This window comes from Lipotes vexillifer, unplaced genomic scaffold (genome assembly GCF_000442215.2).
Source record: "Lipotes vexillifer unplaced genomic scaffold, Lipotes_vexillifer_v1.1 scaffold459, whole genome shotgun sequence".
Lineage (NCBI taxonomy): Eukaryota > Metazoa > Chordata > Mammalia > Artiodactyla > Lipotidae > Lipotes > Lipotes vexillifer.
In genome coordinates this window covers 3509115-3523715 of record NW_006769874.1, presented here as the reverse complement: position 1 = coordinate 3523715, position 14601 = coordinate 3509115, and the positions used below count along the sequence as shown (strand labels likewise).

Below are 14601 nucleotides of genomic sequence, written 5' to 3'. Positions count from 1 at the left end.
TGAATCTTCCCTATGTTGTCTGACTAAATGCACCATTGGTATGTTTTATTCTAATCCTAGTAATCTCATTTTCTTAGTTAGAGAGATTGAAAACAGTTAGGATGTGTGACTGTGTTTAACCTAGTGGAAAATTCAAGATAGACTTCTCTGAGGAAGAGATGCTAGGGTGGATATGTGAAATGCCAGTGGGACTTTCCTAGGTGAAAAGTGAAATAAGAGTGTGCCAGGTATAAAAGTGGGATGTGCAAGGGCCCTGGTGCAATAAGAGCATGATAAGCCTTGGGGGTGCTACGAGCAGAGAGGCTGAAGAGGTAGGCATGGACCACCTGCCTTGTAAGTCTTCATCAGGAAGTCGCAGGGAAAATAAATGCTGACGAGCACAACAGATTCAAACAACTGGGAAAAAAACTGATGCAAGAGGTTGTGGACTTTGTTCATGTATTTGAAATGTATTTAGTGAGCAATAAAATGATAAAACATACAGAAAGGGAATCAATTTCATCCCAGTAAAGGGGAGTTTTGGGTGTCGTTAAGTGAAATGACAGGGAAGTAGGAGGCTGGTGAGAATAATAGGTGTTATTACCAAAGACATCAGGAAGAAACTTCAACATCAAATATACCTATAAGTATATCATTTGTTCTTACATACTAATTAGTTTGCACATGTCTTATCATGAACAATGTTTAAATAGATTATAAATTAATTGTTGCCAAAAGCAATCACAATCCATTTCAGACTCACCTACTGAACTGTTGGTGGGTAAGCACAAGGCCTTCTAACCTTATAGGGAACTTCACATCACAGCTCCCCACCATGTTCTGAATCTTGAAGTCCAAGAACTTAGCTGGAAAACCCAACTTCTGTACAACCCTGGCATATTTTCTTGCTGCTAGTCTGGACTGTTCTTCACTAGGAAAAGAAAAAGTGATATATTCATACTCAAAGACAACTAAAATAATTATTTAGATGAATAACTTATAAAAAGTCCAAATTAGGAAAGATATTTTATAAAGTGTAAACTGGTCACCCCTTCCAATAAAGAAAAGCTCAACAGACATTAACAGTTTTATGTACAAAGTATTCCCATGTCCTTGACAGAAAACTTAGGCCTACCAAAATGAATCCCTCTTCAATTCACCAAATTACTGAGAGCCCTAGATTTTTTTAAAAAAATAGTTATTTATTTATTTGGCTGTGCCAGGTCTTAGTTGCAGCACACAGGATCTTCATTGCGGCACACGGGATCTTTAGTTGTTGCGGCATGTGGAATCTTCAGTTGCGGCATGTGGAATCTTTAGTTGTGGCATGCAAACTCTTAGTTGCCACGTGTGGGACTTAATTCCCTGACCAGGGATCGAACCTGGGCTGCCTGCATTGGGATCACAGAGTCTTAAGCCACTGGGCTACCAGAGAGGTCCCAACAGCCCTAGATTTTATACATGTGAAACATAATATCATCATCACCATTATCATTAATATCATTGTATTTTAGCTCACAAATTTCTACTGAGATGAAAACTAACAAGCTTCATTTGGATAGGAAAATAATGATAAGACTTATACTCAAAGAATGCATACACTAATTCCTCTTTTATGTCAAGTCTTTCTTCATCCATTCCTAGAAGTCATCTCTTGGACAAAACTATGACTTAGCAGGGCAGGGCTCATGTAACAAAAGCATAATGAAAGCAGTATCATCGTCGACAAAAGGCTCTCAAGTGCAGGGTCATGAATGACAAAAATGAGGCATGCATACATGCTGAATTGTATGGAAATAAGGTGATAGCATACACCCTAAACTAATGCCTGATTTTAAGAAAATGAAGTTACTGCTGTCTAAAAGTGATGAGAATCAACTATTTCAATAAGAAACCAACAATAACATTTTATTAAAGTATTAGCCTAACACCTAGAAACCATGACACAGCCATTTCTTTCGTAACATACAGACCAGGACAATGAACTCCTTTAAACCCACCTCTTGGCTCCTGTGCACACCATCTTCCCAGAACTGAATATCAGTGCAGTGGTCCGGGGCTCTCTTATTCTCATGATTACAGCAGCAAACCGCTAAAACAGCCAGAGACAATAGTTAATGATGTCATGCTAGACTGCTGGCTTCTGTCAGGAGAACTAGACAATGAGAAAAAGCACCCCAAATAGTAAGAAGGACCTGGTACTTAGACAGTTATCAAGATATCTGTCATGTGTTTCCATACAGGGCTCCCTTACATCACCATGTGCCACACGTCTTTGGCATATGCAGCAAGCACACAAGTTGTGACTGCTAAGGCGGTTGGACCAAGATCTCTGTGTTCTGTCATACACATCCCAACACCTGAACACAAGGAATATTTGCAAAAATATCTTTCTTTAACTATGAATTTTGTTTTATTAATTTTTTTAGGCAAAGCTAGTGATAAACCTTTTCCACCTCCAGAAGGAATTAATAAATCAAATTACAAGCATATCAACGCACAGTGACGCTACCTCCCGTTTCCAACAGGCTTTTAGAAACTGAATTGGTGGATTGGCATTTATATAAATGTAATGGCCTCAGTGACTAGGTTACATGATATAAAGCAAAAAATTAGTTTCAAAATAACTGAAATTTTAATATCTGCTATCTAATTACACATGAAAAAATTCGTATTATTTCTAATCAAGATCACTCTTTGACAAATTAGATTGCTTTCACAATTTTAGTTTAAAAACTACTATATATCTTCTCTCTGATTTTACCACCATGTAAAAATGCTAGCATTATATTCTAGTTTATACAAGTCCCAGGAAATGCCTAATTATTTTGCATTTCCTAAATTCCCTCTACTGGTTTTATTGCTTGGATAACTAATATCATTTCATGAGAAAAAATTATGAAAATCATGTATTCAACTTAATAAAATTATGACAAAAGATTCTTATAATGCTACATTCATATGGACTTGCCATATGCTTTAAGCTGTGTTTTTTTTTAATAAATTTATTTATTTATTTTTGGCTGCATTGGGTCTTCATTGCTGTGCACGGGCCCTCTCTAGTTGTGGCGAGCGGGGGCTACTCTTTGTTGCGGTGCGCGGGCTTCTCATTGCGGTGGCTTCTCTTGTTGCAGAGGATGGGCTTTAGGCGTGCGGGCCTCAGTAGTTGTGGCTCACGGGCTCTAGAGCGCAGGCTCAGTAGCTGTGGTGCACGGGCTTAGTTGCTCCGCGGCATGTGGGATCTTCCCAGAGCAGGGATCGAACCCATGTCCCCTCACTGGCAGGTGGATGCTTAACCACTGTGCCACCAGGGAAGCCCTAGGCTGTCATCTTAAAATCAGAAAACTTGTAGGTATTTTTCCCTTAATCTTTTTATTATAAAAAAATTGGCAGTTATACAAAGGTATAAAATATAATAAACTTCTTGTACTTATTATCCAACTTTAACAATTATTAACTTTTGGCTAATCTTGTTTCATCCATATGCCCCCTTCCCAATTCTCCAACTGGACTATTCTGAAGTAAATTCCAGGTAGCACGCCATTCTATTTAGTTTTCAAAACATAAATGGGATCATACTATATATTTTGTTCTGTAACTTCACATGATCCCCTCACAATGGATATGTCAAACTTTATCTTGTGGACTGCTGTATTCCTAGAGTCTCTTACTTGGCAGCTATTCAATAAAAATGCTGCATATTTTGCTTTAAATCATTGTTTTGCTGGTGTCAACAAACTTAAACACAATGTATTCTTTTTGATCTAGAGACCTTTGGAAGAAAATTCTGTATTATTATAGTCTGAAATACATTAAAATTGTTCTGACCTTGGGATTATATTCAGCATTCCGGGCACGAAGTGCAATGGTCTTTAGGTCAAGTTTACAACCAAGATTCACTGTGGATACAATATTTCTGTAAGAAATTAGAAAAGAAAACATGATTATTTACTGTTAGTGTTAGATGATTACTTAGAAATCGTATTCTTTCATTAGAACTAATTTAATGAAATTTAATGAGATTAGTTTAAACTATCTTAATTTTTTTAATTAAAATTTTAAAAAATTGCTGACATTTATTAAGTGTTTAAACAAGTACCAAACACCATGCCAACATTTTACAAAGATAACCTCACTTAATACTTTCAATGCACTATGAAGTAGTAACTATTAATACTGCCATTTTCAGAAGAAGCAGCTGAGGCTTAAATGGGGGTAACTTGCTCTGTACACACATGGCTCCTAAGTGAGGTATGACTTTCTCACTTCTCTCAAAATAAGTATCTTTTGGAAGAACAAAAGTTCAATTATCTTTGACAAAGGAAGAAAACCAGCCTTTTCCTCCGATTAATCCTCAGTAAGTCAAGAAAAACAAACATCACCATTTATTATCTGGGTCCAATGAACACTTTTCATTTTTTAATATTCTTATATAATTTTATAAATAACTTATAAATGAGTTGTAACATCACTCTCTTGTGAATACTGATCCCAGATTGCAAATACATCTCCAACTGTTCCAGCTCATGGCTGCTTCTGGGTCTTTTTTTTTTGCACTGTCAAAATGCAATACCTTTGAAAACTTGATGGCTCAGAATTAGGTTGAAAAGAGGTTGGGTGTCTTCTTTAATACACAATTGTAATGCCAGTTAGGATGATCAACTCAATGTTCTCATTTCTACATCACCTATTTCCTTCCAATCAATTTTACATACACAAGTTCACAGAACTTTCTTATAATCTATTTTATGTGTGTAGAGTTGGTAGTAACATACCTACTTCCTTTTCTGATTTTAGTAATTTGAGTCTTCCCTGTTTTTGTTAGTCTAACTAAACGTTTGTTGATTTTTTTCAAAGAACCAACCTTTTGTTTCACTGATTTTCTCTACTGTTTTTCTTTTCTCTATTTCATTTCTCTCTGCCCTAATCTTTACTATTTCCTTCCTTCTGCTAGCTTTGGGGTTAGTGTGTTCTTTTTTCAGTTGTAACATTAAGTTATTGATTTGGAATATTTTTGTTTGTTTGTTTGGTTTTTTTTGGCTGTGTTGGGTCTTCATTTCTGTGCGTGGGCTTTCTCTTGTTGCGGCGAGTGGGGGCCACTCTTCATCGCGGTGCTCGGGTCTCTAACTGTCGCGGCCTCTCTTGTTGTGCAGCACAAGCTCCAGACGCACAGGCTCAGTAGTTGTGGCTCACGGGCCTAGCTGCTCCGCGGCATGTGGGATCTTCCCAGACCAGGGCTCGAACCTGTGTCCCCTGCATTGGCAGGCAGACTCTCAACCACTGTGCCACCAGGGAAGCCCTCTTGCTTTTTTTTTGTTTTTTTTTTTTTGTGGTACGCGGGCCTCTCACTGCTGTGGCCTCTCCCGTTGTGGAGCACAGGCTCCGGACGCGCAGGCCCAGTGGCCATGGCTCACGGGCCCAGCCGCTCCGCGGCATGTGGGAATCTTCCTGGACCGGGGCACGAACCCGTTTCCCCTGCGTCGGCAGGCGGAGTCTCAACCACTGCGCCACCAGGGAAGCCCCCCTCTTGTTTTTTAATGTGATCATTTGTAGGTATAAATTTCACCCATAGCACCACATTTGCTGCATCATATGTTTTAGTATGCTGTATTTTTGTTTTCATTTGTCTCTAAGTATTTTCTAACTGCCCCATGATCTTCAATCCATTGGCTGTTTAAAAGTGTGTTATCTGGACTTCCCTGGTGGCACAGCAGTTAAGAATCCGCCTGCCAAGGCAGGGGACACGGGTTCGAGCCCTGGTTCAGGAAGATCCCACATGCCATGGAGCAGCTAAGCCCATGCACCACAACTACTGAGCCTGCACTCTAGAGCCCACAAGCCAGAGCTACCGAGCCCGTGCACCACAATGAAGAGTAGGCCCTGCTCGCCGCAAGTAGAGAAAGCGTGCGCACGCAGCAACGAACACCCAACGCAGCCAAAAATAAAAATAAATAAGTTCATAACAAAAATAAATTAAGAGGGCTTCCCTGGTGGCGCAGTGCTTGAGAGTCCGCCTGCCGATGCAGGAGACGCGGGTTCGTGCCCCGTTTCGGGAAGATCCCACATGCCGCGGAGCGGCTGGGCCCGTGAGCCATGGCCACTGAGCCTGCGCGTCCGGAGCCTGTGCTCCGCAAATGGGAGAGGCCACGACAGTGAGAGGCCCGCATAACGCAAGAAAAAATAAATAAATAAATAAATAAATAAATAAATTAAGAAAATACAAGTTATGTTATTTAATTTCTAAAATATTGTGAATTTTCTGGGACGCTTTGTGGAATACCAGAAATATTACGGTGTTGGCAAGAAACAAACACCCCATCTGAACTAGGTAGAATTTACGATTTAAACCAAAGGTGCAAACTTAAATGCACATAGGAGCCAGCTAAGTGTGCAAGACAATAGGGTATGGTGTTTATAGAGGTGAACTAACAAGTGCTTATCTTTCTAAAATCATTAAGATTAAAATTATTTTGTTTTTAAAATTGTTTCAGATCAAACAAACACCCAAGCAAGATTTAGGCCACTGGACAAGAGTCAGGATCCATGGTTAAACAGTACTTAGTTCTAAAAATGATCAGGAATGAATTACAAAGAAAACTGGGTAACATAGTTGTTACAAATAACTCCTGATATGGCCATAAACTTCCTAAAGGCAAAAGCTATATACTTCTCGGTGACAGATATTTAATAATATTTGTTTTTCAGGAAGGAGAAATTTTCCCTACCCATCCCCTACCCCCCAGTTCTGTTACATACAGGACCTATTTCAATTAGATAGAAAAATACATTTAGGACAAGAACAGCCATCCTCAGCTTGTGGGAAGGGCACAGTTCTTCAAAAATTTACATGCAGGCCTTACAATGACCAATGAAGGAAAACAAGGACCACTATGAACTATAATGATTCTGTGACTAAGTAATTAATCTTCCCAAAGACTAAAAATATCACACGGGAAGGAGACTACATAAAGCTTCATTTGGTAAATCAGCTACAGCGAAATGTCTACAATAACAATAATGCAATCTAAATTGGACTTCACTGGCCCAAACATATAAGCACAGCTACTAAATTTCTGAAGATGTTATGAGAGCCTTTTATTTATTGGGGGCACTGACTCACTAAGACAGCTTCCCTTTTCTTTTTAAAGTGAGTTTTGATGCATGATCGCCATTAGTGCCACACAAATAACTCAATCCATCTGAGAACAAAGAACACAGCAGCACAGTTCCAGGGGACCCCTCCAGGGCAGGGAAAGGATGTACAACAAGTACTCACTGCAGCTGCGGCACAATCCCAGAGCTCTCCGAGGCTGGTGTGGCAGGGGTAATGGGGGTCATGGGAGTCATGGGGGAGGGATACAGGGGAGTGGTGCCCGGCAAGGGTGCGGTCGTAAGAGTCTGTGAGTGGAAAAGCTGTGGTGTCTGGCCGGAGGCCCCCTGGGTCGCCTGCTGGGAGGTCGACTGCTGAGCGGCTGCCACTGCCGCCTGCTGCTGCTGCTGCTGCTGCTGTTGCTGCTGCTGCTGTTGCTGCTGCTGCTGTTGCTGCTGCTGCTGCTGCTGCTGCTGCTGCTGCCTTTGCTGTTCTTCCAAAATAGACAGACTGTTGCTGCTCTGAATAGGCTGTGGAGTCAGTCCTGTGCCATACGGCATCATCGGACTAAAGATAGGGATTCCAGGAGTCATGGCACCCTGTGGGAAGTTAGGAGAACAATGGGTTAGGCTGGCTGCTGTGAGTGTCTGTAGGACTTGGCTGGTAGAACAGCAGGTGAGATTTGCAAAGACAGGCACCTTCCGAGTACAAATGGGGTTATATAGCAGTAACGGGGAGGAACTTGCTGTTCGTGCACACATCACTTTCTTCTTCAGCATAACACAGTAGGTAAGAGCTTAGGATGTGGAAGCAGACCTGGGTGTGAAATCCAACTCTGCTACTTACAACACGTGAGAATTTAAGGAAGCTCCTTAACCCTTCAGGCTCTAGAGGATAACAATGCTCTAAGACTTAGAAAAAATCGAGAACGTCTACTCTTTGAAAGATACCATTAAGAAAATTAAAACGGGACTTCCCTGGTGGTCCAGTGGTTAAGAGTTAAGAACCTGGCTTGCAATACATGGGGCGCTGGTTCGATCCCTGGTCAGGGAACTAAGACCCCACAGCCTGCGGGGCAACTAAGCCCATGTGCCACAACTGGAGAGCCCGAGTGCCGCAACTACAGAGCCCGTGCGCTCTGGATCCTGTGCACCACAATTAGAGAGAAGTCCGTGCGCCACAACTAGAGAGAAGCCCATGTGCCACAACGAAAGATCCCATGTGGCACAACTAAGACCCTACGCAGCCAAAAAAATAAAAGAAATATTAAAAAAAAAAGAAAATTAAAAATTAAGCCACAGACTATGAGAAAACATCTACCATACATATATCTGAGAAAGAACTCATATCCAGACTACATAAAGATCAAAATTCAATAAAAGATGAAAAAACAGACCAATAAAGAATGGGCAAAACATGTGAAGGACATTTTACAAATGAAGATCTATAATAGCTAATAAGCACTTGACAAGATGTTCAAGATCATAAGTCAGAGGAAAATGCTTGTACTTCTAGAACGGCTGAAGTAAAAACCCAAGGGCCGGTGAGCACGTGGAGCAACTAGAACTCTCACGTGTCGCTGGCAGAGCCTCAGAACGTGCTTTCTTATAGAGTTAAACGCATGTACACAATGACCCAGCAATCCCACTCCTGAGTACTCACCCAAGAGAAACAAAAACATAGCAGACACGGAGAAATGTACACAAACACAAAGCACCTTTATTCACAATGGCCCCAACCTGGAAACAACCCTAATGTCAGCAACTGGAAAATGGACAAACTGTCGGACACCCATACAACAGAGTGCTACTTGGTGATAAAAAGGAACTTGCTGATATACAAAGAAGACATCTCGTGGCGCAGTGGTTGAGAGTCCGCCTGCCGATGCAGGAGACATGGGTTCGTGCCCCGGTCTGGGAAGATCCCATATGCCGTGGAGTGGCTGGGCCCGTGAGCCATGACCACTCAGCCTGCGCGTCCGGAGCCTGTGCTCCGCAATGGGAGAGGCCACAGCAGTGAGAGCCCCGCGTACCGCAAAAAAAAAATAAATAATAATAAAAAATTTTTAAAAAGAGTAAAAAAAGCATATACTGGTATGGTGCCATTTGCATGATATTCTAGAGTAGGCAAAACTATCTCTAACTCTGGAAAGCAGATCAGTAGTTGCCTGGAGCTAGGGGAGTGACTGCAAAGGGGCAGGAAGGGACTTTTAGGGTGATTGAAATGTTCTATAACTTTCACAGGTGCATACACTTATCAAAACACATACTTAAAATGGGTGTTTTTTGAATTCCTGGTGGCACAGTGGATAAGAATCCACCTGCCAATGCAGGGGAAACGGGTTCGATCCCTGGTCTGGGAAGATCCTACACGCCGCGGAGTAGTGAAGCCCATGCGCCACAACTACTGAGCCTGCGCTCTAGGGCCCGCGTGCCACAACTACTGAAGCCCACACACCTAGAGCCCGTGCTCTGCAACAAGAGAAGCCACCACAAGAAGAAGCCTGCGCACCACAACGAAGAGCAGCCCCCGCTCGCCGCAACTAGAGAAAGCCTGCGCGCAGCAACGAAGACCCAACGCAGCCAAAAATAAATAAAATTAAATCTTAAAAAGAAAAAGTGTTTTTATTTAAGTATGTAAACTACACTTCAACAGAAGTTATTTTAAAAATTTAAAAGTAGCTACGTTATTTGGAACCTTAAACATAAAAATGAAAAGATAAAACTAGAAAATAATTTGGTTAGAGTTATCTCCAAAATCAATCACCCTATAATCACTCAGACCACTTTCATAAGTGCTTATCAAAAGATTAAGTTTTACAAATACACATTTTAGCTTCCAAACAAACTCCCCAAATCAAACACTATCATGCTTATTCAAAGCCTAATAGAACTTCTCAATGAAATAAATAAAGGAGGCTTAAAAAATATAAATCCATTTTCAACAACAGATGGTTAAATTCCCTTGCTTCCGTTTTACACTGTCTCTAACAATGCAGATTCTGTCCTACGTGTACCCTCCCTCCAGTTGTATTACCTGAGGGGAGGCCAGGCCCTGGGCATAAGGTGGGAGGCTGTTGTTCTGATCCATGAGGTTCACTTTCTTCTCGGCAAATCAAAAACCTTTGGACTGGGAATCACCTCAGCATTCAGTCTTTCCCTCGAGCATCCCCAGCACACTCTTAGCGACTTCCTCAGCTCTCTGGGTTATCTTCATGCACACCAAGAAACAGTGATGCTGCTTTGAAAAAAGTTTGAAGTTTAATGTAAGAATACAGGTAAGCTATACAGTCTTATAAACCAGTTTCATGGTTAAACAAAAAACAAACAAACAAAGAATGAAAAAAACCAACGAAACTATTTTGGAATATATTTCTTTTTACCTTACAAAGCTGAAATCTTACTCCTTCCACATTTCCTGTGACTGCATGCAAAATTGCCAACAGAACAAAACTGTTTTTTTATGTGTTTAATTTATAGTCTTATAATGTTAAAAATTAAGGTACATAATCAGCATTAAAAACTTTTGGGGAAAAACACCCAGGGAAAACAAATTCCTAAGGAACCTGTCATATCTGAGTAGAAATATTTATTATGCATTGTATACACAGCGCTATTAGGCTAAATTCAAGTTTTAAAGTATTCCATTCAGCATTCTATCCTCTACAATGTCTTGGGCATTAAGTTTAATAAATTTTGAATTGGATCCAATACACTTTAGTGTGCTCATTTATTGAGCAACTACTTTAAATAAAACACTGTGATAGAAGCCATACAGACATAAAAATAAACATCATGTTTTTATATATGTAATAACTTTACTTCTTCAGAACACATAAATAAACTATGCCTGCATCTGGCTTTCCTTAAATCATGTCTTTACTGGCTACACGTTTGAAATTTCTTTTAGTCAAAAGAACTGAGCGACTGATGAACTACTTTTTATTGTTTAGTTCAGATGGACTCCTACCGTGCTCAGGGTTGCTGTGAGAACTGACCGATTCAAACAGGACTGATTAACACCTCAAGAACAGCATCTAATTATCACACAGTAAGCACAGGATAAATGTTAGCTTTTATTATTAGATTTCAGTTTAAACATTACCATCTAATAAGATATTCTCACACAGAACTTACAGATCTTAAAGTTACAAGTTATACGGCAAAGACACACATGTAACTCAAGCATGTACTGGTACAAAATAAGCACTCAGAAAGAATCTCATAATGACTTTGAAAGGACTCCAAAGACTATATATCCTACATATTCATCAATGGAAAACAGACAAAAAAAAAGAGAAAACTCTGCTTCAGAAAACATCAGACATATAAGAAAATTATGCTCTTTCAGACATTGTTATCCTCATACAACAACAGAAGTGCTGCAAATATAAAAATGAAGAGGCATTTGATCCCTGGCATCCAAGAGTTCAATTTGAAGGGTTTGTAAATAATCACTGCAAAACTTAAGTGCTATAATAGCAGATATGCACTATGCTAAGCCCCTTGAGCGAAGAAATCAGCAATATATGTCTTTGTAATCTCTGTACTTAGTACAGGGCCTAGCATATAGTATGTGATCATGAATGAATGCATACATGCTACACAAAAGAAGACAATATAACTGCCACGTGTTCTGAAGAGTATGTTCATAAAGCAGGGACCATATATGACTTGGGTCTAGCAAGGTGAGAAGGAATTTACATTCAGCATTCCAGGCAGAAGAAAGATGAAGCAGAAAGAGACAAACACTGAAAGAGCACGCAGTATCCAAGCAACAAATTTAGCATGACTGCATGGAACGTTCCTGCAGGGGATGAGACAGCAAATATAAGTGAGGTCACGTTATCAGGATTTTAAGTCATTATTACATAAGCAGTATGAGCAGTGACAAGGTTCTGAAGTGCACCATGAGTAGATCTCCTTTGGCAAAAGTGTGGATGAACTCCAATAGATAAAACTGGAGGCTGGAAGTTAGGTTTAAGACTCACTGCTGTGGTTCAGGCAAGAGCTAATGAGGGCAGGATTTAAACCACTCATTAATATGACTACAGATTATCCAGAAACTGGTGGCTCCAGACCCCTTTTGACAAACTAAGTCTAGAGAAGAAATCTGTGGAACTAGGTTGAGGCCTCATTTAACCATTTTCAGAGCTCATCTCTCACTCCCAGTGATGGAACTGACCATCTTTCCTCCCCTGTGTCATTAAAACCGCACAACTATTACCGCACTACTTTATCCTCACAAAAGAGAATTGTCTGCAGAATCTCCTCATTTTTTGGTCAAATTCGATATTTTTTGGAAATAATCACTGATAAGGGAAAAGACTCAATTAATTCTGCATAGCCTTCTAGTGACTGCCTATGTCAATCAAGCATAATCTTTTCAGAGACGCCTACCTGGAGTTTTAAACGAGAAAACCACACAGTCCAGGGCCTAGAGAGGGAGACCTCGTAAGGAAAGTGGCGTGTATTTGTATCTTAACGCTCTAGCGTGCCTGAACTCTCCGGCCTCTGACAAAACGTTAAAAACTCTCAAGCGCAACTTTATTATAAAACCACCACTGCTGGTAGCAAAACAGGTGGGCACAGGCCAGGGTGAATCTGCCTTTCAATATCGAGAAGAATTAACGGATGGCAGGACATAAGGACTCCGCGTCTTGGATGCGCGGGACTGTCCTATCCCAGGCCCCTCCCAGCACACCCTGCACCACACGCTCGTACAATGGGAAGCCGCTTTCGAACCACGGCAGAGGAAGGCACTCGGTGCGATCGGCAGCCGGTACAGGCCGAAACTGCGGCAGCACGAGCGGGAGGAACAGCCCCCGCGCGGTCTCCCCGTCCATTCCGCGCCTCCTCCCACCATCACCCCAGGGTCCCGCTGCAGCGGTCACCTCTACACGAAACCTCAGAGAAAAGCTCAAAGGGCAGTTACCTGGAGTCACTGCAGAGACAACTACCGGTCGGCGAAAACGAAGTTACGCCGCAAACGGCCGAGGCGCCCGTTACGGCGACCCTTCCCGACCCTACAGAACTCCTGGCGCGCGTTGTTAACGTCACTTCCGCCGTTCCGCCCTCGGCTTCGGCCGGCTGCCCACCGTTGAGCGCGGGCCATGGGAAGTGTGGGCGTTGCGTCACTTCCTGTGATTTGCTGGGTATTCGGCTTAAGGGAAACAAGGGGCGGGGCGGAGCTCTTCTGCCTTCCGGGCGAGGCCACCCTGCCAGAGTATTTTACGATTGGTTGCTGCTGGAGGTAGTAGGCAAGACATTGATTTTTAAATGTTGACTGTTTAAACCGACTAGCGGTGTGACATTTATCAAGTTACCAGACCTCCCCGCCTCAGTTTCTTCGTCTGTAGGATGGAGTAATAATAGCACGTGTCCTCTAAGGATTGTGAGTTGGATTAAGGAAATGCATGAACAGTGCCTGGCACATGGTAAGCATGTTAGCTATTCTCAAACATGTAGAATGATAAAAACAAACAAACAAACTAAAAAACACCTGGTTTACAAATTCGATTATATTTTAATTCTGCTGCTACCATCTTATGCAGTATTTTCACATTGCTCACAAAGAGACTATAGGTAGTTGGACCCCAGAGTACCTCTCCTATGGCTCATTTAGGCATAATTACATGTTGTAATGCTTGTTAATTTGCTTCCTTTGTACTTCATATAATCAATGAGGTTGTGAGCTCCTTAAGGATAGGAAATGTTTTACAGAATTTTTGTATCCAGGCCAGTACCTGAATAAGTACAATACTTCTCTGTCCATAACCATCAAAGAAAATCCTTTGTTTACAGTAAATATGGGGAAAGTTTAAATTAAAAAAGTACTTTTCAAAAATCTCTGCTTCCAGAATTGCATGTATATATCAGATAGTCCATTCTATATTAGCCAGCTGCTTGCTTGCTTTTTTACATAACATTTTTAAATTGTAAAATATAATATTCATATACAGAAGTACATAAACCCATGTACAGATTAACAGACGGTATTAAATCAAGTAAAGACAACCAGTACTGCCAGCACCACGACCCGTCCCCAGCCACACAGGCCCTTCCTACTCACTGTGTACTCCTAAAGTATATAGTATATATTCTTTTGCTCAACGTTAGAAAACTCATCCATGTTGATGTGCCTTCGCTCTAGCTGAAGTAGGTTAATTTTTTTGCTGTGACACATCCCTCAGTTGCTTTATCCATTCTGCAGTTTATGGACATTTAGCTCATTTCCACTTTGGGGCCATTAAGAACAATGTTTTATGAACATTCTTACACGTCTTTCTGGCCAGGGTACATACCTCGGCGTGAAACTGCTGGGTCATGATGTGTGTGTATTTTCAACTATGCCGAGTAATGCCAATCCCTGTTCGAAATATGGCTGTACCAATTTATGCTCCAATAGAGTCTTCGAGCTTCCGTTGCTCCATAGTTTTGCCAATTTCTTTATAAGGTCAGACTTTAAAATTTTTATCCATCAAGAGCGATTTCGAATGCTTCCTTGGGAGAGAAAGCCTTTACCTCGCTGTC

The 14601-nt window shown here is 41.2% G+C and overlaps 1 protein-coding gene across 2 annotated transcripts in view; it reads right to left on the bottom strand.

The window, feature by feature from the left end:
* The window catches only part of TBP (TATA-box binding protein), a 15146-nt gene extending 2011 nt beyond the window's left edge, over nt 1–13135 (bottom strand). The window contains exons 1-6 of one of the 2 annotated variants that reach the window (XM_007445929.1): nt 13004–13135; nt 10106–10306; nt 7256–7668; nt 3808–3895; nt 1980–2071; nt 743–910 (exon numbers count right to left, since the gene is read on the bottom strand). In XM_007445929.1, coding sequence (XP_007445991.1) covers nt 743–910; nt 1980–2071; nt 3808–3895; nt 7256–7668; nt 10106–10159 — 815 coding nt within the window. In that variant the 5' untranslated portion in view covers nt 10160–10306; nt 13004–13135. The remainder of the gene's footprint in view (nt 1–742; nt 911–1979; nt 2072–3807; nt 3896–7255; nt 7669–10105; nt 10307–13003) is intronic. The other variant, XM_007445930.1, reaches the window with a different exon arrangement.
* Between the last annotated feature and the right edge of the window lie 1466 nt (nt 13136–14601).